Source organism: Spodoptera frugiperda, chromosome 16 (assembly GCF_023101765.2).
Source record: "Spodoptera frugiperda isolate SF20-4 chromosome 16, AGI-APGP_CSIRO_Sfru_2.0, whole genome shotgun sequence".
Lineage (NCBI taxonomy): Eukaryota > Metazoa > Arthropoda > Insecta > Lepidoptera > Noctuidae > Spodoptera > Spodoptera frugiperda.
In genome coordinates, this window is record NC_064227.1 from 2,895,025 (window position 1) to 2,921,341 (window position 26,317).

At 38.6% G+C, this 26,317-nt stretch overlaps 1 protein-coding gene across 8 annotated transcripts in view; it reads left to right on the forward strand.

Moving 5' to 3' along the window:
- Positions 1-25,620, forward strand: part of LOC118280628 (rho GTPase-activating protein 190) — a 44,129-nt gene extending 18,509 nt beyond the window's left edge. For 5 of the 8 annotated variants that reach the window (XM_050699378.1, XM_050699380.1, XM_050699379.1 and 2 more), the window contains exons 13-40: positions 183-298; positions 843-992; positions 1,597-1,699; positions 2,436-2,595; positions 3,258-3,364; positions 3,783-3,877; positions 4,521-4,676; positions 5,063-5,207; positions 5,567-5,673; positions 7,114-7,295; positions 7,861-8,014; positions 8,591-8,709; positions 9,193-9,270; positions 9,752-9,796; positions 11,498-11,607; positions 12,264-12,362; positions 13,027-13,131; positions 13,512-13,602; positions 14,118-14,241; positions 14,939-15,051; positions 15,445-15,536; positions 16,068-16,172; positions 16,717-16,797; positions 17,170-17,305; positions 17,690-17,821; positions 18,385-18,538; positions 19,854-20,061; positions 20,800-25,620. In XM_050699378.1, coding sequence (XP_050555335.1) covers positions 183-298; positions 843-992; positions 1,597-1,699; positions 2,436-2,595; positions 3,258-3,364; positions 3,783-3,877; positions 4,521-4,676; positions 5,063-5,207; positions 5,567-5,673; positions 7,114-7,295; positions 7,861-8,014; positions 8,591-8,709; positions 9,193-9,270; positions 9,752-9,796; positions 11,498-11,607; positions 12,264-12,362; positions 13,027-13,131; positions 13,512-13,602; positions 14,118-14,241; positions 14,939-15,051; positions 15,445-15,536; positions 16,068-16,172; positions 16,717-16,797; positions 17,170-17,305; positions 17,690-17,821; positions 18,385-18,538; positions 19,854-20,052 — 3,258 coding nt within the window. In that variant the 3' untranslated portion in view covers positions 20,053-20,061; positions 20,800-25,620. The remainder of the gene's footprint in view (positions 1-182; positions 299-842; positions 993-1,596; positions 1,700-2,435; positions 2,596-3,257; positions 3,365-3,782; positions 3,878-4,520; positions 4,677-5,062; positions 5,208-5,566; positions 5,674-7,113; positions 7,296-7,860; positions 8,015-8,590; positions 8,710-9,192; positions 9,271-9,751; positions 9,797-11,497; positions 11,608-12,263; positions 12,363-13,026; positions 13,132-13,511; positions 13,603-14,117; positions 14,242-14,938; positions 15,052-15,444; positions 15,537-16,067; positions 16,173-16,716; positions 16,798-17,169; positions 17,306-17,689; positions 17,822-18,384; positions 18,539-19,853; positions 20,062-20,799) is intronic. The other 3 variants (XM_050699382.1, XM_050699383.1, XM_050699384.1) reach the window with 3 other exon arrangements.
- Positions 25,621-26,317: the final 697 nt, after the last annotated feature.

Sequence of the window (26,317 nt, forward strand, 5' to 3'; positions counted from 1 at the left end):
TTGTCTCGGCTGATCAGTGCTCAGCATACGACGGGTTAAAGGCGAAATACAACGCAAGCGTCATTTCTAGTCGGTATTCTGTGAGGCCGTGGTATCACTAGGGGCCAACCAACTTGTTCGTGCCTAAGCATAGCTTTCCAACGTGAAAAAATTATCCCTTTCATAGTGTCTGTTTGTTATAGGAACTGCTACTAGAGCACGCCGACCTGTTCTATCACTTCAAGAGCATATCTCCAACTGGGACGATCACGCAGGAAGACATCAAGGAGATCACTGATGTACTACAGGACGATTTCAGGTGAAATTCTACTAATATGATATTCACGTAGCTTCTTTCAGTGGCCTCGGGGCAATTAGTAGGATTCAAAAGGTTTTCCCTAATAATTGTGATTCTGACCATCATAAGCCTGGCGGGCTTTCTGCCCAAGATGTTATATCCTTATTCGTGAACTTATTGCGATGCAGAAAATGACTCACTAGTTTCATTTCTTAATGTCTAACCCTTATTCAGGAACTGCGACGACGACACAATTTAGCGTCTTTATGTTAAAACTAAAGAATAAATTTCGTGAACAAATGTAGAACAACGCAACGTGTCCTCTCAAGTCGTGAAACATATTAAATACTCATTATGTTTCGCTTTGTGAATCCTTAGTGTAGCTTGAAAGTAGTCAGACAACTCGTCAAGTAGTTTCCAGGTAAGAAAGTTCTTATCTATGATTAACATTGACATTAACATTAACACCACATGACTTTGCGTCACACATCAGATTGTTATTTTGTATTTCTGCAATCAATTCCTAAAACACAATTAACAATACAACTATTTATGTCCCGTACAGGTACAAGATGTTGGACCGCATGGAGCAGGACCGCAAGTTGATGTTGTTCCAGCACCTGGGGTTCGTGCACTGCCCCATGCGGGAGCACTGCCCCGCCGGGGCCAACTGTCTCGACGCCACGCTGCCCGTCATACTCAATACTAGAGTCGGGTGAGTCTTTGACACTTGATTTCATTGTCAAATAACCTCGACGAGACCTGCATGAGGTGTTACTGGGACGATCACGCCTATAATTGATCACTGATGTTATACTTCAGGTGAATATTTCTTTATTACATGTATATATATGTAACTTATTCAGCGGCTTTTCATGTGAGATATGCAATAACTTTATGGTACCAAATTGACCACGATCCTTGATCATGTGCGTAAACACCCAATAAACATATTACAGAAACATGAAGCTAATGCATAGAGGAGGTGCACATAACTGCATTTCCCTTCAACGTAATGCGTGTCACTTTACTGGGAGCGCGAACGTACAAACCACGCCACTCTCTATTTTGCATACTACAAAAACCGTTGCCAATTGTCCACATTTTTATGTGCTACTTTCTGAGCGCTGATTTTGTATCTGTCTGTCTGTCTGAAGTCTGTCATTGAGTAGTGCCGTTGTTTGGACGAAGTCACACAATTACATTATGATGGTATGTCCTCTTCGTACTTGGACTTCATGGACAGGGAATTTCACCTGTATTCAAATTTACATTAGATAAATAAGTAAATGTACAATGAAACGTATTCCTATCCATAGGTCTCTGACATCGACGGGCGAGTCTCAGTGCCACGCGGGCCCGCCGGCCGCGCCCTGGGCGCTGACTACTGACTCCAACCAGATCAACGTGATTATACTTGGCGTAAGTAGTTTAATTATATCACGAAAAGTAATTTATGTATTAGGAATAAGATTTATTGGTATTTTTCTATGAAATTCATGTTTATAAACACGAATGAATATATGAGAAATTAAATTAATCATGGCTTATATGGCCTAACAAAATAGACGAAATACTCGTCCTTTTTCCTGATTACGGCAAAACTGTATTAGATTGACAATAGACTTTTTAACTAAAGTTAGCCTTTGTTGAGTTTTTCTATATTTTTTTTATATTAAATTATCTTAAGTTTTCTTTATATTCTTTCCGCATAATATTATATTATCTATCTATAATATAAAAATAAGTCGGGTTTTCCTTCCTGACGCTATAACTCCAGAACGCAACAACTGATTTCCACGATTTTACATTCGTTGGAAAGGTCTCGGGCTCCGTGGTGTTTATAGCAAAGAAAATTCGGGAAAAATTCAAGGGAACAGCAGAAAAACAGGGTAAATCATTGGAGGCGAAACGGAGTTCGCCGGGTTTGCTAGTATAATATAAAAATAAGTCGGGTTTTCCTTCCTGACGCTATAACTCCAGAACGCATGAACCTATTTCCACGGTTTTACATTCGATGGAAAGGTTCAGGCAGAGAATTCAAAAATTCAAAAGTCGAAGTTCGAAACTCTGCCACAAGTCATTTTTGTACGCGGACGAAGTCGCGGGTAACTGTTGCTAGTTATGTAAAGTTTTAATATTAACCATGTTGTACCAGGTGGAAGGCATAGCGGGCGAGTTCGGCAAGCGTCTGCTGGCGGGCTGCGACGCCGAGCGACGCGTCAACGTCGCGGGCCACAGCTGGCGCGTCGAGCAACGCGTGCGGACCGACGACTTCAGCGCGGAGACCACTTGTATTGATGACTTCGCTCCTAATGGTGAGATCATGTACTTGATTTCTTTGGTTGTTTTTATTTTTTATGGAATACGTAACGTAAACTAGCAGACGTACCTGATGGTAAGCAAATGCCGCCACACTTGAAACACCAGAGGCGTTACAAGTGCGTTGCTAGCCTTTTGGGAATTAGGAATATAAGGGTTGTTGGGGAATCGGGGATTGGGAAGATGGGAATGTGTGGGAACATTAGGTACCATGATCCCTATTTCTTTAATAGTTCCCAAAATGATTTAAGACTTTCTTAAGTCGTAGATGACTCAGGCTAGATGATGTTAGTCTAAGAAACTTTCTTGGATTACAGATTTGTTTGATTTTGACATGACATGCAACAAATGTGTCATTGTTGACCTAAAAACAAATCCATTTTGAGGCGGTACGAAGCTCACTGGGTCAGCTAATATGAAATATTAAAAAATAATTGCTGTTCTTTAAACAGTGTCGCTAAAACTCGAGAACGGCTGGACTGATTTGGCAGATTTTAGTCTTGCATTATTTATAGAAGTCTAGGTGAGGTTTAAAGAGTGAGAAAATAATGTTTGAGGTGGGTTGAAGTTAGAATGTGGAATATAAAATATATAAATTCACTGATATATCACTAAAGACGTGACCTAAGAGCATAACTGATTTATTTGTTGTTCACAGGATATTTCTGCGTATACCAAGATCAAGAATCGTTTGAGTACATCCGAGGATGTGCTGAGAAGACGCTGCTTTCTAGCTTAGAACAAGAAGACAAGTTACCGTTCCAGGTAATCAAAAATATTATTTCATATTGAATCATATACTTTCGACATTTCCAAAACAAACAAAATATCGTACTTTCATTTATTGATTGGACGATATACCTGATTGTAAAATTTTCTAATCTTTAAGTCATAATTTGTCATCAAATAGAAAAGTGTAGTTTTTGATATATCAATGAAAGTATTCCATTTCACTAGTTATCAACTACAGTATGATGTGGGGCCACACTAATGGCATATGCCATTGATTTTGAAAACAAATGAACGATTATGAACTTTAAATGTTCGTATAAACATCAATTATCGCCATAATCAAATGGCATATTCCATTAGTGTGGCCCCAGCATAGATAGATAGATAATAATACTGTGAATAAATTTACAAACACACAAACAAACGTTTTTACAAAATGTCTTTGTTCCAGGGTTTGCCTTTAGTGGTGATGTTCGTTCAAGACGAGGGTCTGGACAAGAAGGAGTTGACCAGGCTGCAAGAAGAAGGGCAGAATCTGGCTGACAAGTTAGTATTATAAGATATTTGTTATCAATCTCGTTCACATCTACATTATATTTAATTTTGCAAGGGTACTATGACTTTTGATGAAAAAGCCTTTACCTCAAGTAAAACCTAAGCAATACACACAAATATAACCTTACACATGTCTCCCATGGGAGTAGGCAGAGATAGAACGCCAATTGCTACGAAATGTGACATACCTCTTTTGGCTTTATCAATAGTCATCAGTCTTTTTATGCATGTTCGTCGGTTAAGGGTACTTTTAAACATTAAACATAAGCAGTATAAATAATAAATTAATACATGCATTTTTAATCGAAACGAAGTTAATAATTCCAAGTTTATTTACATAATACTAGCAAACACGGCGAACTCCGTTTCGCCACCAATAGACACCTTTCCAACGAATGCAAAACCGTGGAAATCGGTTCGTGCGTTCTGAAGTTACTATTGTAGTAGTAATCATGCTGTTTCCATTGAAACGGAGCGGAGATTTCGAGCATAGTGATTGGTCAATTCATGCACCGCTAAGCTCCTTTCCGCCCAGCTCCGCGTCAGTAGAAACGCGGCCTTATAGCGTCAGGAAGGAAAACCGGACTTTTATTTTTATATTATAGATTATGCTAATAGACCAATTTCCTTCCAGCCTTCACTGTTCCTACATGGAAGCGTCAGTGAACGAGCTAGGAACTGAAGCGCTTACCTCGGACGCCGTGCAAGAGTTAGTCCGTGCCAACAGGGAGAAGGCGAGCTACGCGCATCTCTACAGAGATGTCATTGTGTGCTTCGATTCTGATATCAGGTGAGTGGGCTACAAACTAAAATACATGGTAAATATCCCGTTTTGAGTTCTAATGATGTTACTAGTGACCATGTCAGTTTAAAAACTTAGATAGGGTTCAGTAATCTAGTCTAGATCTAGAGTAATCTAGACTAATCAATAAGATTGAAGTGTTTGGCAAAATGGACATTTTACTACATGCATATGAATGTAGGATGTACAAACGATACATACACCCAAATCGCATTATTACAATTTTGTGTGTCTGTTTGTCTGTTTGTTCTGGCTAATCTTTGAAATGACTGGACTGATTTTGAACTGATTTTTTTCCGAACGAAATTGTGGGCAACAGAACTCAACATGTCTTACGAAAATTATGTGATGATGTGAAATACTATCTTTCCCAGGATAATGGTATGCATGTTCTGCGACGACCCGTACTCCCCGGAGCGCGTGCTGAGCCCGCTCCTGCTGCACCGCGCCTGCTTCCTCACCGGGGACCGCTCCATCGTCATCGAGACCTTCCTCGGGGACTCCAAGCGGAAAGTCGAGGTCTGTCGTGTTTATGATACTGATACAAACAGGTTCTTTTTTGTCTTTCGGTCGACGAAACCAAAGCAACCCTCAGGCGACGGAAGCCTCCACAAGGCACCTGAAACCGTCGTAAATTAAGGCTTCGAAATTGAATAGAATCGATAGATAGATAGTTGACGTCAGATCCTAATATGATTTGATATACGTCAGACTAAATAGACTTTTTTTTAAATTTTAATACCCCATCATTATCCCTATTGGTGATGTTGATTAGATTGCCTTTAGATCCCACTGTCTATTGCACTATGCTTTAATAGGTATGTACTACTCATAGGTTTCTATTCTATCTATTTCTAACGTCTTTATATACTTTGCAGGTCATCATATCAAGTTTCCATGGAGCGAGTCAGTTCAGAGAGGAGTTGATCCACGGCTTCATCCTCATCTATTCGGCCAAGAGGAAGGCTAGCTTGGCTACTTTGAAGTAAGTCGAATATAATAACATTGCAGTGTTCATTTTTATAATAACTATCGTGAGACATACTAAATTAACAAAAAAATCACGGTTTAATCACGTAAATTAATGGAGAAAAGCTCTACTAGTTTCGAGTCACAGAGGGAATCTTCATCATTAGCAGCGTGCGCAGACGCAGCAACGTCGCGAGGCCTACTCTAGGCTAGCAGTGTATCCGGAGCTGCGGACTATCTAGCGGGTTTACCGGGGCTCCGGCTTGAAAAACAGGAGTAGGAATGGGGTGGTTTTTAGTCAGTAAGAATCTGACAAGGCCGTCTCGTCCAATGCGAGAGATGTCATTGGAAGCTTTTCCCCCCTTGAAAAAAAGACTGCCTCGTTGGTCGAGTGATCGCAAATTCGACTGCCGGACAAGGGATTTCGGGTTCGATTCCCGGGTCGGGCAAATTATTACTGGGATTTTGTTAAATATTACTGGAAATTTCTCAGTAGTAGCACGGAGTCTGGAATTGTGCCCAGTATATGGCAACAGGCTCACCCCCTATTACATGGGACATAAAACACAAATGATGAAAAGTGGGTGTACATTGTATAGCGGCATTACGTGCCGTAATGTGCACCTCTGCCTACCCCTTCGGGGATAAAAGGCGTGACGTTGTGTGTGTGTGTGTATTTACAATTAATTCAGTGTAAATTTTAGGAATCATCTAAATTCACTAAGGATATAAAATATTTGTATTTGTATCCGTAGTCTATAATAATACAAAATACCTTTTGTTGTCTATTATAATACAAAGGCGGAATATTTACAAATTACACACAATAGGAATTAGTGGAAAGGAAATGTTTGTTTTGAATATCAAAATTAAATCTAAAAGAACAATGCGAAGCTAACCAATTCTTGATTACTTGTATTCATCGACGTCTTACCATACAGACATCTCATTGCCGGATTTCTAAGAACAAATATTTCGACAAAACATTGAGGTATGCAGTGCGGAAACCTAGTGTAGTTTATCTTTGACTGCCAATAGAAAACTGTTGAAGGCAAATCCTCCGCTAACGTTGGTCACCGGTGACCACCACGGCGTTCAATGTGTTAAACAAGACGATAATGTTTCCTGTTAAAGATTCGTAAGCATATTTTTTTTGTGGATCACCTGATGGTAAACAATCGCCACCGCCCTTGGACACTTGAAATACCAGAATCTTTACAAGTGTGTTACTGTCCTTTTGGGTTAGGAATTTAAGGGTTATTGGGGAATCGAGGATTGGGAAGATTGGGAAGGAGGGAATTGGGCCTCCGGTAACCTCCGGTAACCTCACTCACACAACGCAAGCGTTGTTTCACGTCGCTTTTCATTTAGAAGTAAAGCATTTTTTTTTAAAGGACTTTCAAACTATAGGTCGTGTTCTAAAGATATTTGTTTAACCCAATATTTTCTTTTACAGCGCCTTCTCAATGAACATACCGAACCTGCCCATACAAATGGTGGCGGTGACGGACGGAGGCGGTTCTGCCAGTACTTTCTTCGGCACGGACTTGGGTCACGCACTCATCACCGAAGGAAATGCCACGGCAGACAGACTGGCTGCCCACTTCACTACTTATACTTCTAGTGCTGAAAACAAATGTGAGTGATATTCTGGATGTAGTTGATGTGATGACAAAGGTTCAAATATTAGTGTTAAAATGTTGTTTCGGGTCTGGGTGTCATGTGTGTGAACTTGTATGTTTGTAAACGCACCCACGACACAGGAGAAAATCCTAGTGTGGGACAACGTTTAAAAAAAAAAATGTAAGTGGTGTAAAGTGACTGCACGGTTGGTGCGGTATCTGGGAAATTGGCTGCCGTGTAGCGAGTTCGATTCTCGCACGGAGCAATTTTTTGTGTGATCCACAAATTGTTGTTTCGGGTCTGGGTGTCTTATGAACTTGTATGTTTGTAAACGTACACACGATACAGGAGAAATTCAGAGTGACGGGTAACGCTTTTTAGAAAAGAAGCCACTCGATTCTTTTTAAGACCAAACTCAGTATTTGCCATGTTTTATTTGTATTGACCAAATAACGTTACTGCCATAGAACCTAATCTGTTGATCTACTTAAGTGGAAACTAATCTAATTATCTGCGACCACGTAATTAATCTTCTACTTAACACCGTTTAATAATAAGTGGTATATGTCTGTTTCCCCAGCGGCGTTCTACACGCCGTTCTTCAAGGAGGTGTGGGAGCGTAAGGGCGAGATCGAGCGCGCCTTCCGCATGGAGGCGCCGCACAACCTGCCCGACGTCGCCGCCGCGCGCCCCGCGCCGCCGCCCCGGAACCACTCCTACCATCTCAACCACATGTACGTTACTTACTATAACATATCACTTAATGCCAGAAGGTCAAGCATATTATTATAATAGCTATAATAATAACGTATAATCGCTCCTCTCCCCATCTTTAAATCAATAATCCCTAAAGCTAGCAGACTGGTTTGTTTATATGTGAATCGCTGCCGCAAGTTGTCCACCTCGGTGGTAGACGTGTGGCGGTGATTCGAATATATTCATAGTGTAATGATTTTATTGTGTGTGTTTTTCTTTTTTTTAGGTTTCACTCACATAGGATTAAGAAATATTGTTACTAACACTATGAGTTTTGTGACTTGAAAATAAACGGATTTTTTTTAACATAAAGGGCCGGTTAACGTACTTTTAACTCTTCTCTTATAGCGGGTATCCCTGGATCACGCTGATTGCTTATTATAATTGTTAAACGTAAACTCTCTTCGTCTATTTTTCACTATTTATAATATGAACGCCTTGTTTTATGACTTTATGCTTTAATTAAAGATGCTTTACCTTAACCCTATCTCTACTAAGAAAGTAGACATATATTTAATTTAAACAATAATTCTAAGACATATTTATATCCCCAGGCGTGAGCACAAGCTGACAAACTCGTTGGACCTGCTCATCGGGCCCGACTCCCGCGCAGACATCGACTCGGAGTACAGCGACACACTCAACAACTCCAAGAATAGAGGATTCCTGAAAGGTAGGCAATTATTGTTCATATCGTGATATTTTCAGGCAATTTAGGCCCTTAAAACTTGGGAGTTTCCTATCCTAGCGTGGGCGCTAGGATAGGTGACACTTAACCACATTCTTGAATTCACAAGACTATTTTAAGTGCTACCTAACGCTAATTAACTTTTAGCTATGAGGTGGTTTGGGGGTGATTGGGGTAAAACAGCCGTAAGATAATTAATACACCAATGCCGATGAAGTTAAACATTAAGCGAGGAAACGTATAAATTATGGCAGAGCCATGCTTCGGCACGAATGTACCTAAATGTGCTTGACCGGAGTGACACCACGGCCTCACAGAAAACCGACGTGAAACAACGTTTGCGTTGTGTGAGTGAGGTTACAGGAGATAAAAAAGGACTAATAATTTAAAATACAAGCGTGGAGAATCTATGCTAATTCCTTCTGCATATGAGAAGAGGCTTAAAGATATTATTGGTTTTCTTTTCAGGTTTCAGCGTATACCCCCCACCCAGCACGCCCCCAGAGCCGGCCCCACCAGACCACAGGATGCACGCAGACTTATCACGTGAGTTATATTCAATATCACTTCCTATATTTGTATTGTAGTACTTATAATTATTAAACTTATAATATTGTGTTGGTAGGGCAACACTTGGAAATTTGTTATCTATGTCTTTGGTTTTAAAGTTCAAATTGGTTTTGTAATAAAACTGGTGTAGCCATAAAGAGTGATCTCGAAGTGACTCGATTTAAATTACCTTTATTCAATTGTTCAATTCGGTAAAACTATATTGCCAGTTATATCAAAAATGTTAATGCTGTTTTTGAAAGCTTGACTGGTGATGTTACATTCTTTTGGTATTAATAGTTTAATGGTATTTTGATTTTATGGAACAGAATATTTATATATACAATTAACTTCAAAATAAAATAATCATCTATTTCTAAATTTTCAAGTGTTGCCCTATCATCTTATCGTAAGTGTTGCCAGCGTACAATATTAATTTTACGAATATATAAATAAAAAGTATAATGTTATAACGCAGCGGACCTCAACTGTTCGGAGGATTCCCTCAGCACCCATGAGTCAGGTGATTGCATGACACACGATTTTAGACCTTATTCTGTACTGCGGACGGTATTATTTTGTGTGTAGAATTAGATGTAGATTTTTTATAATTATTGTTTTGTTTTTATAGGGATATTTTTAGTTTGTTGTGGTTGATTTTAATATTTCTAACATTGACTTACGTTAGTCGAGTCGTAGCAAATGTGATTGCCGAGCTAAGAATCGCAGGTTCGATAGCGAATTCGGGCAAAGTATTACTTATCCAACAACCCTTAAATTCGTAACTCCCAAAAGGCCGGCAACGCACTTGTAACGCATCTGGTGTTTTGGGTGTCCATGGGCGGCAGCGATTGCTTACTATCAGGAAATACGTCTGGTCGGACACAAAAAAAAAAATGTATTAAAATCAACCACACGTTTAAGTATATTCTGGCATACTCAGAGTTATTTAATGGTTACTTACACCAGTCCTTAGCAATGTTTTCAGAACAAAATCGTTACTAAGGAATAGTTAAAAGGTATGCGTCCACAGGTCCGCATCGTACGCATTCCGTATGACGTCATCAGCACGCATCGCATGTAGGCATTGCTGATGATGCGGTCCGTACGATGCGGATCAGTGGACGCAGTTGTATGAGTTTCTATACAGGACAAAGTAAAATCCGTTGCGTGCGATGCGTACGATGCGGGCCTGTGGACGCGTATTTTAAGTAATCATTAAATGTCTGAGTGCAGCAGTATTATAAGGAATGCGTTATTATTTATTTTGCATGGTATTATTTTCATAAAATTTGTATTAATTTATTTTGTAAATAGATTTTTAGTACATTTTTTGTAATAAACACATTTTATTATAGTTTTATCTTATTTTGTGACGTTTATTGTTTTTATAAATAGATTGTAATTGTAAATTCATAATTAGTAACTATGATCAGCCAAGTTTATTTAGTATATAGGTAAGTAAATAAAGATTCATTCAGTACAGAGAAGATAACCATTGGTTGTCTTTTTATTTTTATTTAAAAAAAGAAACGTTTCCTTAGTTTATGATTTTCTCTTGTTTCGTGAGTGGGATTACAAACATACAAGTTCATATGCTCATGATGCCCAGATTCGGGAGATTAATCTGTAAACCACTCAAAGAGTTGTCCCGTGCGGGAATCGAACTCACGACACGTTGCACGGCAGCCAGTTGCCTAGCCACCACGCTTACTGTGCAGTATAGAACCCACCAATGTTTAGAAAAGATATGGCTTCATTACTAAGCACACAATGTAGTATTATTTACTGTATCTCTACTGAATCTGTCTTTATTTTTAACCTACATGCTAAGTAACTGGACTGTCATATTTCAATTATTTTAAATAGTAGAATTAAAATGATGCATGTGGTTATTTATTTTGATTTTATTATATTTAAGTATAAGTCTGATATATTGTAAAACCTATTGTTAAAATAGATATTTCTATTTTAAATCCTTTGTTCGTTTAAGTAACAAAATACCGGACATTTGAACTCGTGATTTAGTTGTAAATAATAATTTAAAATATCGTTATAAACCTACACAGTCAATATACGACGATATACGATTTGACACCTTAAACAAAAGGTAATAAGGTACTTAATATAACAACAACATTATACACCTATACTGGTAATGGATAATATACCTTAAGTTACCTACTATAAGGTGTAATATTAAAGTTTTCATCAATGACTGCAGACGGTGGCGGTCTATGGCAGCCAGCTAGCTATGGACATAGAGCCTTCACGACGGGACGCACTCGACCTCACCAGCCGCCGCCCAGGGTACGGCATTCGCAGACGTTGAAGGTAAGCTTTTAGAGGATACTAGCAAACCGGGCGAACTCCGTTTCGCCAATGATTTTCCTAGTTTTCCTGCTTTTCTCTTAAAATTTTCTTTGCTATAAACCTGACGGAGCCTGAGATCTTTCCAACAAATGTAAAACCGCGTTTTTAAGTCTAGCCTCAGGAAGGAAAACACGATTTATTTTTATATTTAGAGGATATAAAAGGCCAAACCGCCTCCCCCTCCCTAAAAGATAGGTAAAGCACTTCTAAATGCTTTGGGGTTTCGTGTGTCCATGGGCGGCGTCGATTGCTTAACATCAGGCATCTGTTTGCTATGCTCTAAAAAGGTTAATGTAATTCGTTTTGACATGTGAACTGCACGGTTGGCGTGGTGGCTGGGCAATTGGCTGCCGTGCAACGTGTAGCGGGTTCGATTCCCGCACGGAACAACTCTTTGTGTGATCGACAAATTGTTGTTTTGTGTCTGGGTATGATATGTTTGTAAAGGCACCCACGCCACAGAAGAAAGTCTTAGTTTTACTATTTACTTGTAACTTACATATATCCAATTCAGAGCAATTAAACATGAATTCATTAGATTTTACTACGATGACTAGTATTTTGCAAAATATTACGTAATATAAGGTTAATAATTTATACTTTTCTTAAACCGCTAGCAACCAGGCAAGTTGGACATGAACAACTACACGATGGTAAGCGATGCGCTACAGCACATCACGATCGGACCTCCCGCTCACTCCAGATCCGATAGAAAGGTATTGTGTTATGTTTACATTACTTTTTGATGCTTGGGAGTGGTTTTTAAAGTGAAAAGTAGAGGGTTTGTGATTTTTCGAAGTTCTTTTTTTCTTTTCGCATAGGTATCAATAAATTCATAATTTCCAATAATATACAACAATAGTTACATAAAATTTTTTTAGAACATACTAAAAAAAACTTGCAGACGAATTAATAACCTTCTCCTTTTTTTGAAGTCAAGTTAAAAATCAGTATAAGATAATTTAGTACCGTTCAATAACAGCTATAGAATCAGATAACATATTTTTATCATTAGAACTTGAGACGGGATATTAACCATGTTTATTTATGTCTATGACTTATACACGTATTTACTAAAGTCTGTTTTTTAATCTCGTAGACTAAATTGACACATGCAAATGTCAAATTTACAAATAATATTGCCAGCTCTCTTATGCAGTGTTGTACCTACGATACCGGTTTTACGATTTTATTTACGCTAAGTATCGGTTGTGCCACATCACTATTTAAGAATTGCAATAAATTGACAACACTCGTAATGCCAGTTTAGTCTACGAGATTAAAAAACAGACTATAGGACGCTCGACTAGTTTCGAGCCTCACCGGAGCTCTTTACCATGACTTAATGTTTCGTAAACTAACAGATATGTTTGTTGTTAGACGCAGCGTACCGGTTGGACCCACTCCAGTGGCCAGCAAGGTGGCCACCACCACCATCCGTCCGGAGTCAGCTCCGAGACCGAACTGGATGCACAGTATGCACAGGTTTGTGTTTGCTTTTGTATTTAATTCTATTGTAGGCACAAAATAAGTATAAGAGAAAGAGAGTGAGAAAGAGAAAGAGAGTGAGAAAGAGTAAGAGAGAGTGGGAAAGATAGTGAGAGTGGGAAAGAGAAAGAGAGTGAGAGAGAAAAATAGAGAAAGAGAGTGAGAGAGAAAGAGAAAGAGAGTGAGAGTAAAAGTGAGAAAGAGAGTGAGAGTGAGAAAGAGAGTGAGAAAGAGAGTGAGAGTGAGAAAGAGAGTGAGAGTGAGAAAGAGAGTGAGAAAGAGAAAGAGAGTGAGAGTGAGAGAGACGGATCTGTTTGTATGGTGTTGTTGTCATTACTTAGTTGTACAATGATTTAACTGTACCAATATTGTCACAGATAAAAGAAACGAACGAGTACATGGAGGCGCCGTCGATGATGCGGTTACGGAGACATCGGAGGCACGACAAGACTCCGCTACACCAGCCTTGTGAGTTTATAATAAAGCGTAACTTTAACATAACTAGTGCACCGTCTATGGATGGCAATAAACCGGTTTATTAAAGAAGAAATTAATGTTCAAATCTACTCACTCTTATACTAAGGGCTTAGTGCAAGTTTGTTTTACAAGATCGAAACGAGAGAGCGTTCGGAGCTCTGATTAGTTGGTTCATTCATGCCGACCAATCAGAGCGACGTACGCGCTCTCGTTTTGTTTTCTTTAAACGTAAAGCAGACTCGTATCAAGGGTAGAGTTCTTTGACATCGTACAAATGAATGATATTAATTATATATGTATTATAAAATATTCGGCATTTTTTAAGGAGTAACTCACGTGTGACGTGGACCATTACCACTAAACGTTTGCCTGATATAAATAGTTCTTTATTATTTTCAATCAATAAAAAGACATATCTGATACTGTTTTTAGACACTGTTTTATATTGTTTCCTTGCACATGACATAAAAGTGTTTTGTAACAACATTATTTTGGCGCTTCACCAGCATTCTCCGAGACGGACAGTTCGGGTTCGAGCTCCGGGTCGGGCGGCGGTAGTGCGGGCGCCAGCCGGGCGCATGTACGGCGCCGGCATAACGCGCACCATGCGCCTAGGCACTATAAGAAACGGTACGTTTTTGTATTACTACTACTGACTATATTTTGCAATGATGTTATTTGATTTTGTCAACATATTATTGTCATTTTGAAGAATGTGAATACCTTCCGAAATTCCTTAACCCGTTGTCTGTCGGAACGCAGATCTACGCGAGACACAATGTGTTTTCTATCTATGTGTTTTCTATCTATGTGTTTTCTATCTATGTGTTTTCTATGTATTTAATTAACACATTAAATGCCATTGTGACCGCCGAGGATTTGCCTTCAAAAGACTTTTGTTGTCAGTCAAAGACTTAAAATAAAAATTGTTCCACACTAGGAATTTGCTCCTGAGTCGTGGGTGCGTTTACAAACATACAAATGAACATGTCATTCAGCCCTGAAAAAACAATTTGTGAATCACACAAAGAGTGGCTTCGTGCGAGAGCGAACCGATAGATTACGTTACACAGCAGCTAATTGATGACTGCACATTAAACTGGACAGTTGCCCAGTTATTTTATTATTTAAATAATAGTCAAATTGCAGGAATAAACGTTGCTACATGTTCTATTCTAGTGACTGTACAAATTCTTTTTATAGATTTACTTTCTATTGTCCCAAATAATATAATTAAGTTCATAATGCATTTTTACTACACATATGTATATAATACTATCATAATCACAATGTATTTTTATCATATTATTATTATTTTCTCGTACAGATCGTTAGGTAACTTGGTAGCGGTGCAGAGTCCCCGCGTGCCCAAGCTGGGAATGTTCGTGGGACCGCCCGAGCTGCCCACTGGGTACAGGGCCAGGACGCAGGAGGATAAAGGTAAACTAATACTATTGTATTCTGTACCCTTAGTACGAGTTTGCTTTACGTTGAATGAAAACAAAAAGAGGCGCTCTGATTGGCCGGTGCGAATGAACCAACCAACCAGAGCGCCGAACGCATTCTCGTTAAACATAAAATAAACTCGTACTAAACCCTTTGTACACTGTACATACATTAAACTTACGTTTAACCAATGAAAGTATTGCTGTGTGCTCCAAAAAGATTCAGAAATTGGGTTTTTCATGAAATCCTTTGTTGGAACTTGCTTGCCCCTTCTTCGGGAATAAATCGCACCATGTAATGTAATAATCGATATGTCAAAGGCTTAACATTAAAAAAAAATGTTATTAAAAAACGTGCACAATTACATTTGGGTGTCATTATGTATAGCTGCGAGCGAGTCCAGTGAAGGCAGTTCGGACGGAGAGTCCCGGAGGCCTAGGCCTTTGCCCCCGCCGCCACACCACGAACCCACGCATAAGGTAAACACATCTAACTAACCATGCTTTTAGACGTGATACTTATTCAGTTTGTAAAATATTGTTGTATGTAGTTGAAAAAACAAACAAAATCTTAAACATTAAAATCAATCATAATTGAATCTATAAATTTTACAAGTGTCTAGTTTTTATACCGTTTTATCGTACAACTTACGAACTTTTATTTTCCATTGGCATTTTTGAGGATGTAAAAAATGTTTCCCCCTGCCTATCTGGAAGTCTTTGGGGGAGGCCTATGTTTAGCAATGGACGTCTTATGGCAGATAATGATAATGATGAAAAAAATATTGCGTTCCACGACGTTTTTACCTATATTTGCAATAATAACTATTATAATATTAATAGAATGCAACCAAAATTCTACCTGTTCGAGACAATGGCATTATTAGGCGTCAGACGCCATGTTGTTTTTTAGCCAAAATTGTTATGTCTAATTTCTTACACAATAAAGAGTTAAACCATTTAAGAAATGAACTATGAACTTAAATATTTTTTCTGTCTCTTGCTACATAGATATTATCAGGAGAATACCCATCATCAGCTCAGGACAACTCCTCATCGAGCGCAGCAGACACGCGGCGGCGTCATCCCTTCAGCAAGCATGATCGTAGGCATAAGGTAAGCTATCATTTCTATCTATCAATACTTCTTACAATAGGGGAACATTAGGAAAAGATTTCATGTTTTATTCCTACAGAAATTAAAAAAAGAAACTACAAATTCGTAGACAAAGTTTACCATCCCCGATCCTCAAATTCTCCAATCTTTATATTCTTATCCACAAAAGGTGGTAACGCACTTTTTATTCCTCTAATTTTGCGGGTGTCCATGGGCGGCGCCGATTGCTTACCATCAAGTGATCGGAGGGCTCAGTATGAGTTTGTTTTACGTTTAACGAGATCGAAACGCGAGCGCGTTCGGCGCTCTGATTGGTTGGTTCATTCGCACCGTCCTATCAGAGCGCCGAATGCGCTCTCGTTTCGTTTTCTTTTAACGTAAAGCAAACTCGTACTAAGGGTACCGTATACTCCTTTCTCGCCCAGAAAAAAATGCCAGTATTCATATTTGTATATGTAGCAATCACTATATGCGCATCGTTGTATACTCCTGTCTTTCTCCTTTTAGTTGGATTATAACTTTAATATAATTGTTGTGTTTGTAGGAATTCTCAAAGAGCAAAGACTCAAAGAAGAATGCGCCTCAGATGAACAACACACAGAATCCACAGAACTGGGGTCCACAGGTGAGATATATTTCTATAAACCGCGTATTTTAATAAAATATAAATTTTTTTGCCTTTAGTGTTGGTTCACATCTGATAGATCATATTATCGTTCGCGTAACGCCAGAACAGACAAATATACAGGGTGACTTTTACGTCAGATTTGAACCGACCTTTAGGCGAAGATATGATAAAAAAATCTGACTAAAGTGGAAAGTCTAGATATATATTTAGTATAACTGGTCTAAATGAATAAATCAATCTGAATCCAATGTCTTTGGATTAGGGTAGATTTTTGAAACAAGTCTTAAATTTCTTCAAAAAACTTAGATCAATGAAAATAAGATAATTATAACGTTTTTTAATTTCCATGTATGTTTTTTTATATACCAGGGCGCGCACGGCATCCCTCTGTTCGTGGAGAAGTGCGTGGAGTTCATAGAGAGGGAGGGCCTGGCCTCCGAGGGACTGTACAGGGTGCCGGGGAACCGGGCGCATGTCGATATGCTGTTCACCAAGTTTTATGAAGGTTTGTACTTTTTACTGGACTATTATCGGAATGATTTTGTCAACTGCTGGTAAGAGGTCTCCCAAATAGTATGTTAGTTATAACGATTACTAGACTTGCGAGGAATCATTTCACAGTGGAAGATGTCAAAATACAGCATTGTGATTTGTGATTTTTAACAATTTGGAGTTTAATTTTACATGAAATTCTCTAAAAATCGAATCAAAATTTGGCCACTGCCAAGAATTTTTACGAATATCGTAAAAAAAATCTATGCCGTATACCAGTTTCTGACTGGACATGGGCTGATTTTACAACATAGATTTCAAAATATTTGATGAAGCATTTAAGAAGCGTTTTGTGTTGTGCATGTTTGCTAATGTCATTTGAACTTTTTCTCCCCAGATCCTAAAATAGATTTAGATTCCCTGGACATACCTGTGAACGCGGTGGCGACTGCACTGAAAGATTTCTTCTCGAAGAGATTGCCGCCCCTACTCGACGAGGCTAGCATGGCTCAGCTTGAGGATATCGCCAGTAAGTTCGATGTTACTATTAATCTTTGTTAGATACTTTTAATTCATTATTTGAACACAAGATAGTACATTTAATTGTTTACATACTTGCCCGTAAATGCACTATCGAAGGTTAGTGCGATGTTGCGCAGTGTTGCGCAACCGTTTTACTAACTTTGGGTAACCTATAAGTTCCACCATCGCACTACCAGTGCACAATCTATTGATTGCATGCATTGGTAGGAGCAGAGAGTAAAGTTCCCTATCTAAGAAAAGAAAAAACTTACGAAGAGGCGAGGTTATTGTGCCTGGTGGGCTTTCTGCCCAACAGTTGTTCGTTGGGGTTTTCTATCCATGTTAATTCGCATGGAAACTTGATATGTGCGTAGAATTTATAACTTCGTGATTTGATAGTCGATCGTCTATATGCGGCTTATATCTTGTGTCACTTGTTACTTATCGCCAGTTGCCTCACTATCCATCTATAACATTTCCTTTGTGCAATGAATGCGCTAAGTTTGCGCAATGAATGCGCCAAGTTTACGCATCCAGTACGCTAAGTTGACGCCCCAGTTTCGTCACCAGAGTCGTGTGTTCCAGCGATGCGCGGGTGCTTCGCGGGCGGCGTGGAGCTGAAGGACCGCTCGTGGCGCCTGCTGGCACTGCGCTCCCTGCTGCACTCCGCGCTCACACCCCTCGCGCGGGCCACGCTCGACTATCTACTGCACCACTTCGCCAGGTATACAGTACACTCATTGCACGATACAAACACCCTATTTGTATATTGTGACACCCCCTCGCGCGGGCCACGCTCGACTATCTACTGCACCACTTCGCCAGGTATACAGTACACTCATTGCACGATACAAACACCCTATTTGTATATTGTGACACCCCCTCGCGCGGGCCACGCTCGACTATCTACTGCACCACTTCGCCAGGTATACAGTACACTCATTGCACGATACAAACACCCTATTTGTATATTGTGACACCCCCTCGCGCGGGCCACGCTCGACTATCTACTGCACCACTTCGCCAGGTATACAGTACACTCATTGCACGATACAAACACCCTATTTGTATATTGTGACACCCCCTCGCGCGGGCCACGCTCGACTATCTACTGCACCACTTCGCCAGGTATACAGTACACTCATTGCACGATACAAACACCCTATTTGTATATTGTGACACCCCCTCGCGCGGGCCACGCTCGACTATCTACTGCACCACTTCGCCAGGTATACAGTACACTCATTGCACGATACAAACACCCTATTTGTATATTGTGACACCCCCTCGCGCGGGCCACGCTCGACTATCTACTGCACCACTTCGCCAGGTATACAGTACACTCATTGCACGATACAAACACCCTATTTGTATATTGTGACACCCCCTCGCGCGGGCCACGCTCGACTATCTACTGCACCACTTCGCCAGGTATACAGTACACTCATTGCACGATACAAACACCCTATTTGTATATTGTGACACCCCCTCGCGCGGGCCACGCTCGACTATCTACTGCACCACTTCGCCAGGTATACAGTACACTCATTGCACGATACAAACACCCTATTTGTATATTGTGACACCCCCTCGCGCGGGCCACGCTCGACTATCTACTGCACCACTTCGCCAGGTTAATATTTTACTGATTACGGAGCTATATAAATCCTATTTTGTAGTGTTTTTACTCGTGTCAGTAATCAAACATGATTGTGTTATTAATGTTTGATGGCGACTCACATAACTATTTGACGTGAGAATTCGAATAGTTTCAAGCCACGCTAGGGACACATATTTGCGTATCTGCGGAGTATCTAATACTCCGCAGATATACCTAGGTCCCGTGGGTTTACCGAGGCATTCCCGCTCGAAAAGCAGGAGTAACAATGGGGTGGTTTTTAATCAGTAGGAATCTGATACTCCCTCTCGCCTCGCCCAAGGCGGGAGAAGTCATTGTATGATTTTCCCCCTTAAAGGTAAGTAACCTATTGTATAACTTCACCTTCACCAAAATATACTAAAACCCCCATTTTCCGCAGGGTGGCAGATAACTCGAAGCTAAATTCAATGGATAGCAAGAACCTGGCGATCTGCTGGTGGCCGACCCTCCTTCCGGTGCAGTTCTCGGACATGGGGCGGTTCGAGATGACCAGGCCGTACCTCGAGGACATCGTGCAGACCATGATCGACCAACACCCCTTTCTGTTCCGGGGGCAAGAGGCTTTTGTTATGGTGTGAGGACAGTGTGTAAGTATATTATATATATTTTTTATGGAACACGCCGGTAAACGTGCAGACGCATCACCTGATGGTAAGCAATCGCCGCCACCTTATTATAAATATTATGTAATACATGTCTATGTCTACATAGTACGTGAAAAACTGTGAAATAAGGTGTTGTTGGCGGTATTTCCGAATTGAAACGACTTTCAAAACTTCAAGAAAAGAGCGTATTCCTTTTTAATAGGCCGGCAACGCACTACTGACTAACGGTGAAGGTAAATATCGCGAGGAAACCTGGGCTCATAATTAAGTTTGAAACCGCCAAGCCGCATTGAGCAAGCGTTGTGATTTGTGATTAATGCTCAAACCTTCTCCGTGTGAGAAGCTTGTTAGCGGTATCTCAGTAACCTTAGAAAGTAAGTCACAAGTCACGTTGGTAAGTTTCGAACCCACGCATCTCCCTCATGCATAAGAAGCGAGCATCTTCAACCACCGGGCCAACCCAATATTATGAAGGTTGATGTAATGTAATATAATCACTACATAGTATAAAACAAAGTAGCTTTTTCTGTCCCCTATCTTCCTTTGTACGATTAAATCTTTAAAACTACACAACGGATTTTGATGCTGTCTTTTTTTAATAGATAGTGTGATTCAAGAGGAATGTTTATATGTATAATACATGCATAATATATCACCAATGTACCCATGCGAAGCTAGGGCGGGTCGTAGTTGTTAATATAATATATCTGTATTTTCCAGGAACCCACAATGCAGGTTGCATTCGTGATGGACGACGTTTGACGTCGCCGCGCCGCGGTCGGTGACCGGCGCCGTACTGCCGCCGACGGGCCCCGCTTACCATACGATATATAGCGCGTAAGTTAAAGCTACTATATGTACTGTGTGACGTGGACGTGGAACGTGACGTCACAACCATGACGTCACAATCCACACACACACCCACACACACGATATTGCGATTATTCAAATTGAACCTTAAGTAATCGCAATAACGTCCCTTTATTGGCAAGCTATTGTTGTTCTAAAATGTAGGTTTTTACTATATATAAATATGTCTGTCGGTCGGTCGGTATTCAGTATGATTATTAATATTAGACGGATAATGTTTATTTTTCCATGCGAATTCTCATATCAGTGACGCTTAGTGATCGCGTATCGACGTTGCTTGCATTATAAATATTAATTTCCTCCCATTATTTTACATAACGAGTAATTATTATATAGAAGTTATCCAATTATAAACGCATTTGTATAGTTGTAAGTGGAAATGCACAAAAAAGTATTTAAACGAAAATGTTTTTTAAATATAAGGTAACACTGGTATGATATTTAAACAATTTATATTTGTAATCTATTAATGGCAACACCATGTATTAAGCACATTCCGTTCAAAAAATATTAAGTGTTAATAATTATTGGAATAATTAAATAATTATAGTTATCCTACCCCGGTTTGTATATGTCGTATAAAGAAATGCTTGAGGGCGCTTGTTTTTTTGAAATATTTTTATATGGCAACATTTTTGTGGTGACGTCACGTGTCTCTTGTGTGTATTGGCTGGTTTTAGCCGACTTAAAAGTAGGAGGTATTGTATTTAAATTAAATAAACCCAAATACCCAATCCCCGATTAGGTGAAAATAGTGATTTCTTTAAATTAATGCAGCTAAAGGAGTAAATCCAAGAGGCACTTATAGTTTTAATAATAATAACCAAATTTTTACTTTTTTATTTATATAAAAAAAGAAAACGCTTACCTTATTTGTTTTATTAATACTTTTTCTTTATTGTAAATCTTGCCATAAATTGCCGCTAAAATTGTAAACAGTATTTTTTTATATGGAAAATGTAGTAATTACAAAAATATAAAGTTGATACAATGAACGGTGACGAGTTATTTTAATAATAAGTCTTATGACATGAATTATAAAGTTCAAAATTGAGCATCACATTTTATTTCACACTCATTGCAATATAAAATCATAATAATTGTTCCACTTTATTTGTTTTTTAAATGTGTCCGGTATATGGCAATAGGCTCACTACCTATTACATGGGACTTATAACGTAAATTGTGAAAAGTGGGTGTACATTGTACAGTGGCATTACGTACCATAATGTGCACCTCTGCCTACCCCTTCGGGGATTAAAGTATGTATGAACTTTATTTGTCAATGTAAAATCTTTTACCGTGATTTGTATCAACTTTTCAAGCAATTTTGAACCTAAAAGGCAGCTTTTTTTCTTAATTTTCGAGACTGATACCAGTTAGTTCCTTAACACTGAATCCAAAAGGCGCACTTAATTTTTAAAAATATTAATTAAAATTAAAATGTTTGTTAGCGTGTCGTTTTTTGTAATTATTTGTTTTAAATACCAATGTTTCAAAATGGGATGTTTTTTATATAAATTACTGGTTCCTGCCAAAGGCTTATGTGCAATAATAGCCTATGTCCATACCATCAGGTGATAAGGTTGCTCATATCCCTATGCTTTAAAAAATCTCAGTTTCTATACGTCTTTCTGAACAAACAGAAAGCAGATACAGCACGGTTGGCGCGGTGACTGGGCAATATGCTGCCGCGCAACGTGTAGCGGGTTCTATACCCGCACGGAACAACTCTTTGTGTGATCCACAAATTGTTGTTTCGGGTCTGGGTGTCATGTGTATGTGAACTTTGTATGTTTGTAAACGCACCTACGACACAGGAGAAAATACGTGTGGGGCAGGGTTTTTTTAAATACATTTTTTATTAACATATATTAATCCGATTAAATTGAAATTACAGAGAACCACTTACTAAGATCCTTTCTTTACATACTTCAATGGCTTCTATCACATTCTGGTAATATAACTACGTCTAATACATAAGCATTGGTATTTAACTCGAATAAAAATAAGAAAACGTATAGCTGATGGCCTATTTTATATGTTAAGTGTTAGACTGACGTAGTGTAAACGTGTATCTCATTATTTTAACACTTGAATATGTCTATACGGTCCGTATAATGCTTGGCTTGTTTCCATAACAGCCAACAATGGGAGCTACCGTCTTTTGCTCACTAGATGGCGTTAATCTAAAAAAGGTCAGTTTCTCCAATCACTGTAGCTGTCAGAAATTGAACGACCAATGGTGTGAAGCTAGCTGATTCACTATTGGATGATTAACGAGGCACACTAGTGCCATCTAGTGAGCAAGAATGGTATGTCTCATGTAGTACGGACTTTTATATCTTCCATATTTCCAAACTAATCTTATGAAATTAATTATAATTTCATTTGTGTCGTAATGTATGTATGTATGAGTCAGTAGTTTAAAAGTCGAAAGTCGACATTTTCGAGTTGCGTAGTAGGAAAGTTTTATTCTGCGTATCGTATCTAGGGGTGTTTTTTAAGGGTTGGACTGTTGACGCGATTTTGGAAGCTTAATTGTTGAAGATGTCTTAAAAATACCCCCCTTTTTGAGAGGATACGGAACCTTCACGAGTGAAACTCGGTACTTTCGAATGTATATTAAAGAAAAGTTTTGTTCTTACAATACGACGATTAGTTTTTATAATGTTCTTATGCCATTAGTGAGTAAGGATGTATGTGCACTTTATATGTTTGTTTCGTTTCTTCACTAAATTATGGCGGAGAACTTATTTTGTATGTATCCCATGTATTGCTATTGTAACGTGAATCGCTTAAGTATTTTTCAGTGTTTCAAGTACATTGTTGTATTCGTAATGTATTTTTTTAATTGAATAGTATGAATGTAATAGCTATTGGTCCAGATAATTGGCATTTGAAAACGAACCTAAAAAAATTTAAGCCAAATCTTTCCACTAGTGTATTTGTGTGGTTAATGCCACGATATGATAATAGATGGCGTGTTTCTATAAAACATTTGAATGCCAATCAGCTGTCAAAATGAGTCTTCTACCTTATTTCGCGTCTAAGTCTTCGACTATTATGAACTCTGTTACGTATGTATTAAGGTAGATATTACTCGATTCCATTACGTTGATTTGCAAGAGCAATTTCGGATTTGTATTAAGCATCGCGAGTAAAGTATAATGATGTAACTATTTAATAAGTATATTTAATATATTAGGTGTCTTCATTAAGCATAGTTAAGAATGTACGTAAGTTTTTAACGATATAATGTCATTATATGACTGTCTCACTCGCACGTACGCGAGGGGTGCGCGGTCGCGAGTGTGCGAGGGAGACAGGAATCATGTCCATTAGGGGAATGATGTGAGGGAATTTTTTATATTTTACTATGAATCGAAAAAGACATAGAGCCTACCTGTGTTTAAATATTATTTTTCTAGAATTTTTCGCTTCCCCTGTAGATCTCACTGGCGGTGTTACACCCTATATATTTTAAAAAGTTATTTTTTAATGTAAAATTTCCCCTAATGTTATTTCGAGAAAAAAAAATGCAATTTCTATATAAATATTCGATGTAAATATTGTACATTCGTTCATTTTTTTATTTTTATTATTATTTTTTGCTTAATTTATTTATTGAGATATTTTTTTATCAAAGAGTTTTTATAGCCATATATTTGTTACTCCATGCAATATTATGAGTGTTTTTCTTTAAGTTGTAACATTTATTTTTTTAATTTTATCCTTTTTTTCATTTTGTGCACAATTTGTTTATATTTTTTTAAAGAAAATTTCTTGAACGTGCCATTTTATGTTGAACGTGCGGTGATTTCGGAGATTCCTAATAACTTGTTTTGGTAGAAAATTCTTTTTGTTTTATTTCCTGTAGGTTCTCGAATGTTCTACAGTAGAAATTCAATGTACGCTTGGCTCTGTGGCCCGTCGTCGCCTGTCCGGCCTCTCGGTCGGATGGTACGTGAAGAATGCTTGTATAGGTTAAATGATAAGATTGTATCGAATAATCTTTACTCAGAATTCGAGTGAGGATAGTAAGGTGCGTTCTGCCATTGATATTATTATTAAACAGTATTATGGTGCATTTAAATTGAATCTTCGGTGACTGTGTTTAAGGTTTAAGTTAGAAATTCGACTGTCATTATTTATTATGAGACTACGAATATAGAATTCGTCGTCTCAATATCTACACAAATTAAGTTTTATATTTAACGTTCCCATAGAATAAAAGAAAGTATGTTATTTGCTATACCAGACGATAATCTACCCCTGTTCGAAATTTTATCTCGATCCCTTCAGCAGTTTTGACGTTATTGAGTAACAAACATAATAAATACACAAACACATAAGCTCATACTTTCGCATTTATAATATTAGTAAGATGGGTGTTACAAAAGAGAAATCAGTCCCACATCCTTAATAAAATTTTGTATTCTAGACTATTCTTTACGAATCCAAGTATTTGCAATAAACAGACGCACCTTACACTAATGATAGTAGAGTGATCAATGTTGTGATATAACTGTGGTGATGTGGTGATGTGGTGGTGATGACCAGGCGCCCACGGGCCGCACGGCGTCCGTTTTGCTATGCGTCTCAATTACTGTAAAACGACTCAAAAGGAATGTGTCATATTTTATAATAAATAATCATCTATGTAATGAATGTTTGTGTTTTATTTTTAGTACTACCTTGTTCCTTGTTTATGATGTTAAGCAAATACAAAGAGGAGAACTGCAAGCTGTAGGAAATGTGCCAGAAAGTCTCAAAAAATTGAATAGTATTACAATAGGAAGAAGAAAACGTTGAATACATTTTAGTATCTCTTCCGTATTCCATGGCATACATGATTTCTACTAGATTTATGGATTAGTTCTTTGGTTGTAGAGTATATTTTATAACGCCAGTTTATTATAAAATGTAATGTTACAGAAACTTCGAGTTAAGTCATTTTCATTCTAAAGGTGCCAGATGTAACTGAATTTCCCTTTAACGTAATGCGTGACAGTTTACGGGGAGCGCTAGACGTTACAAAACACGCTTCTTTCTGTTTTCCATCATGCAGTCCCATACTACAAAAACTGCACGATTGGCTGCCGCGCAACTTGTATCGGGTTCGATTCCCGCATGGAAAGTGCAAAGTACAATATTTATTTCCATGTATGTATTGGGAGCAATATTTAAGAATGTCCTCCCTATACTTATTATAACTCTGCGTCCTCCTAATGTGTAATGTTAGCGTCGTTGATGTTTACAAACTTAAATTTTACACAATTAATGTATGAGATCAGAGTGGACCCACATTTATAAATCTATGAACATGGATCAGCCCCGGATCTAGGGGGGGGCAAGCCGGGGCCCA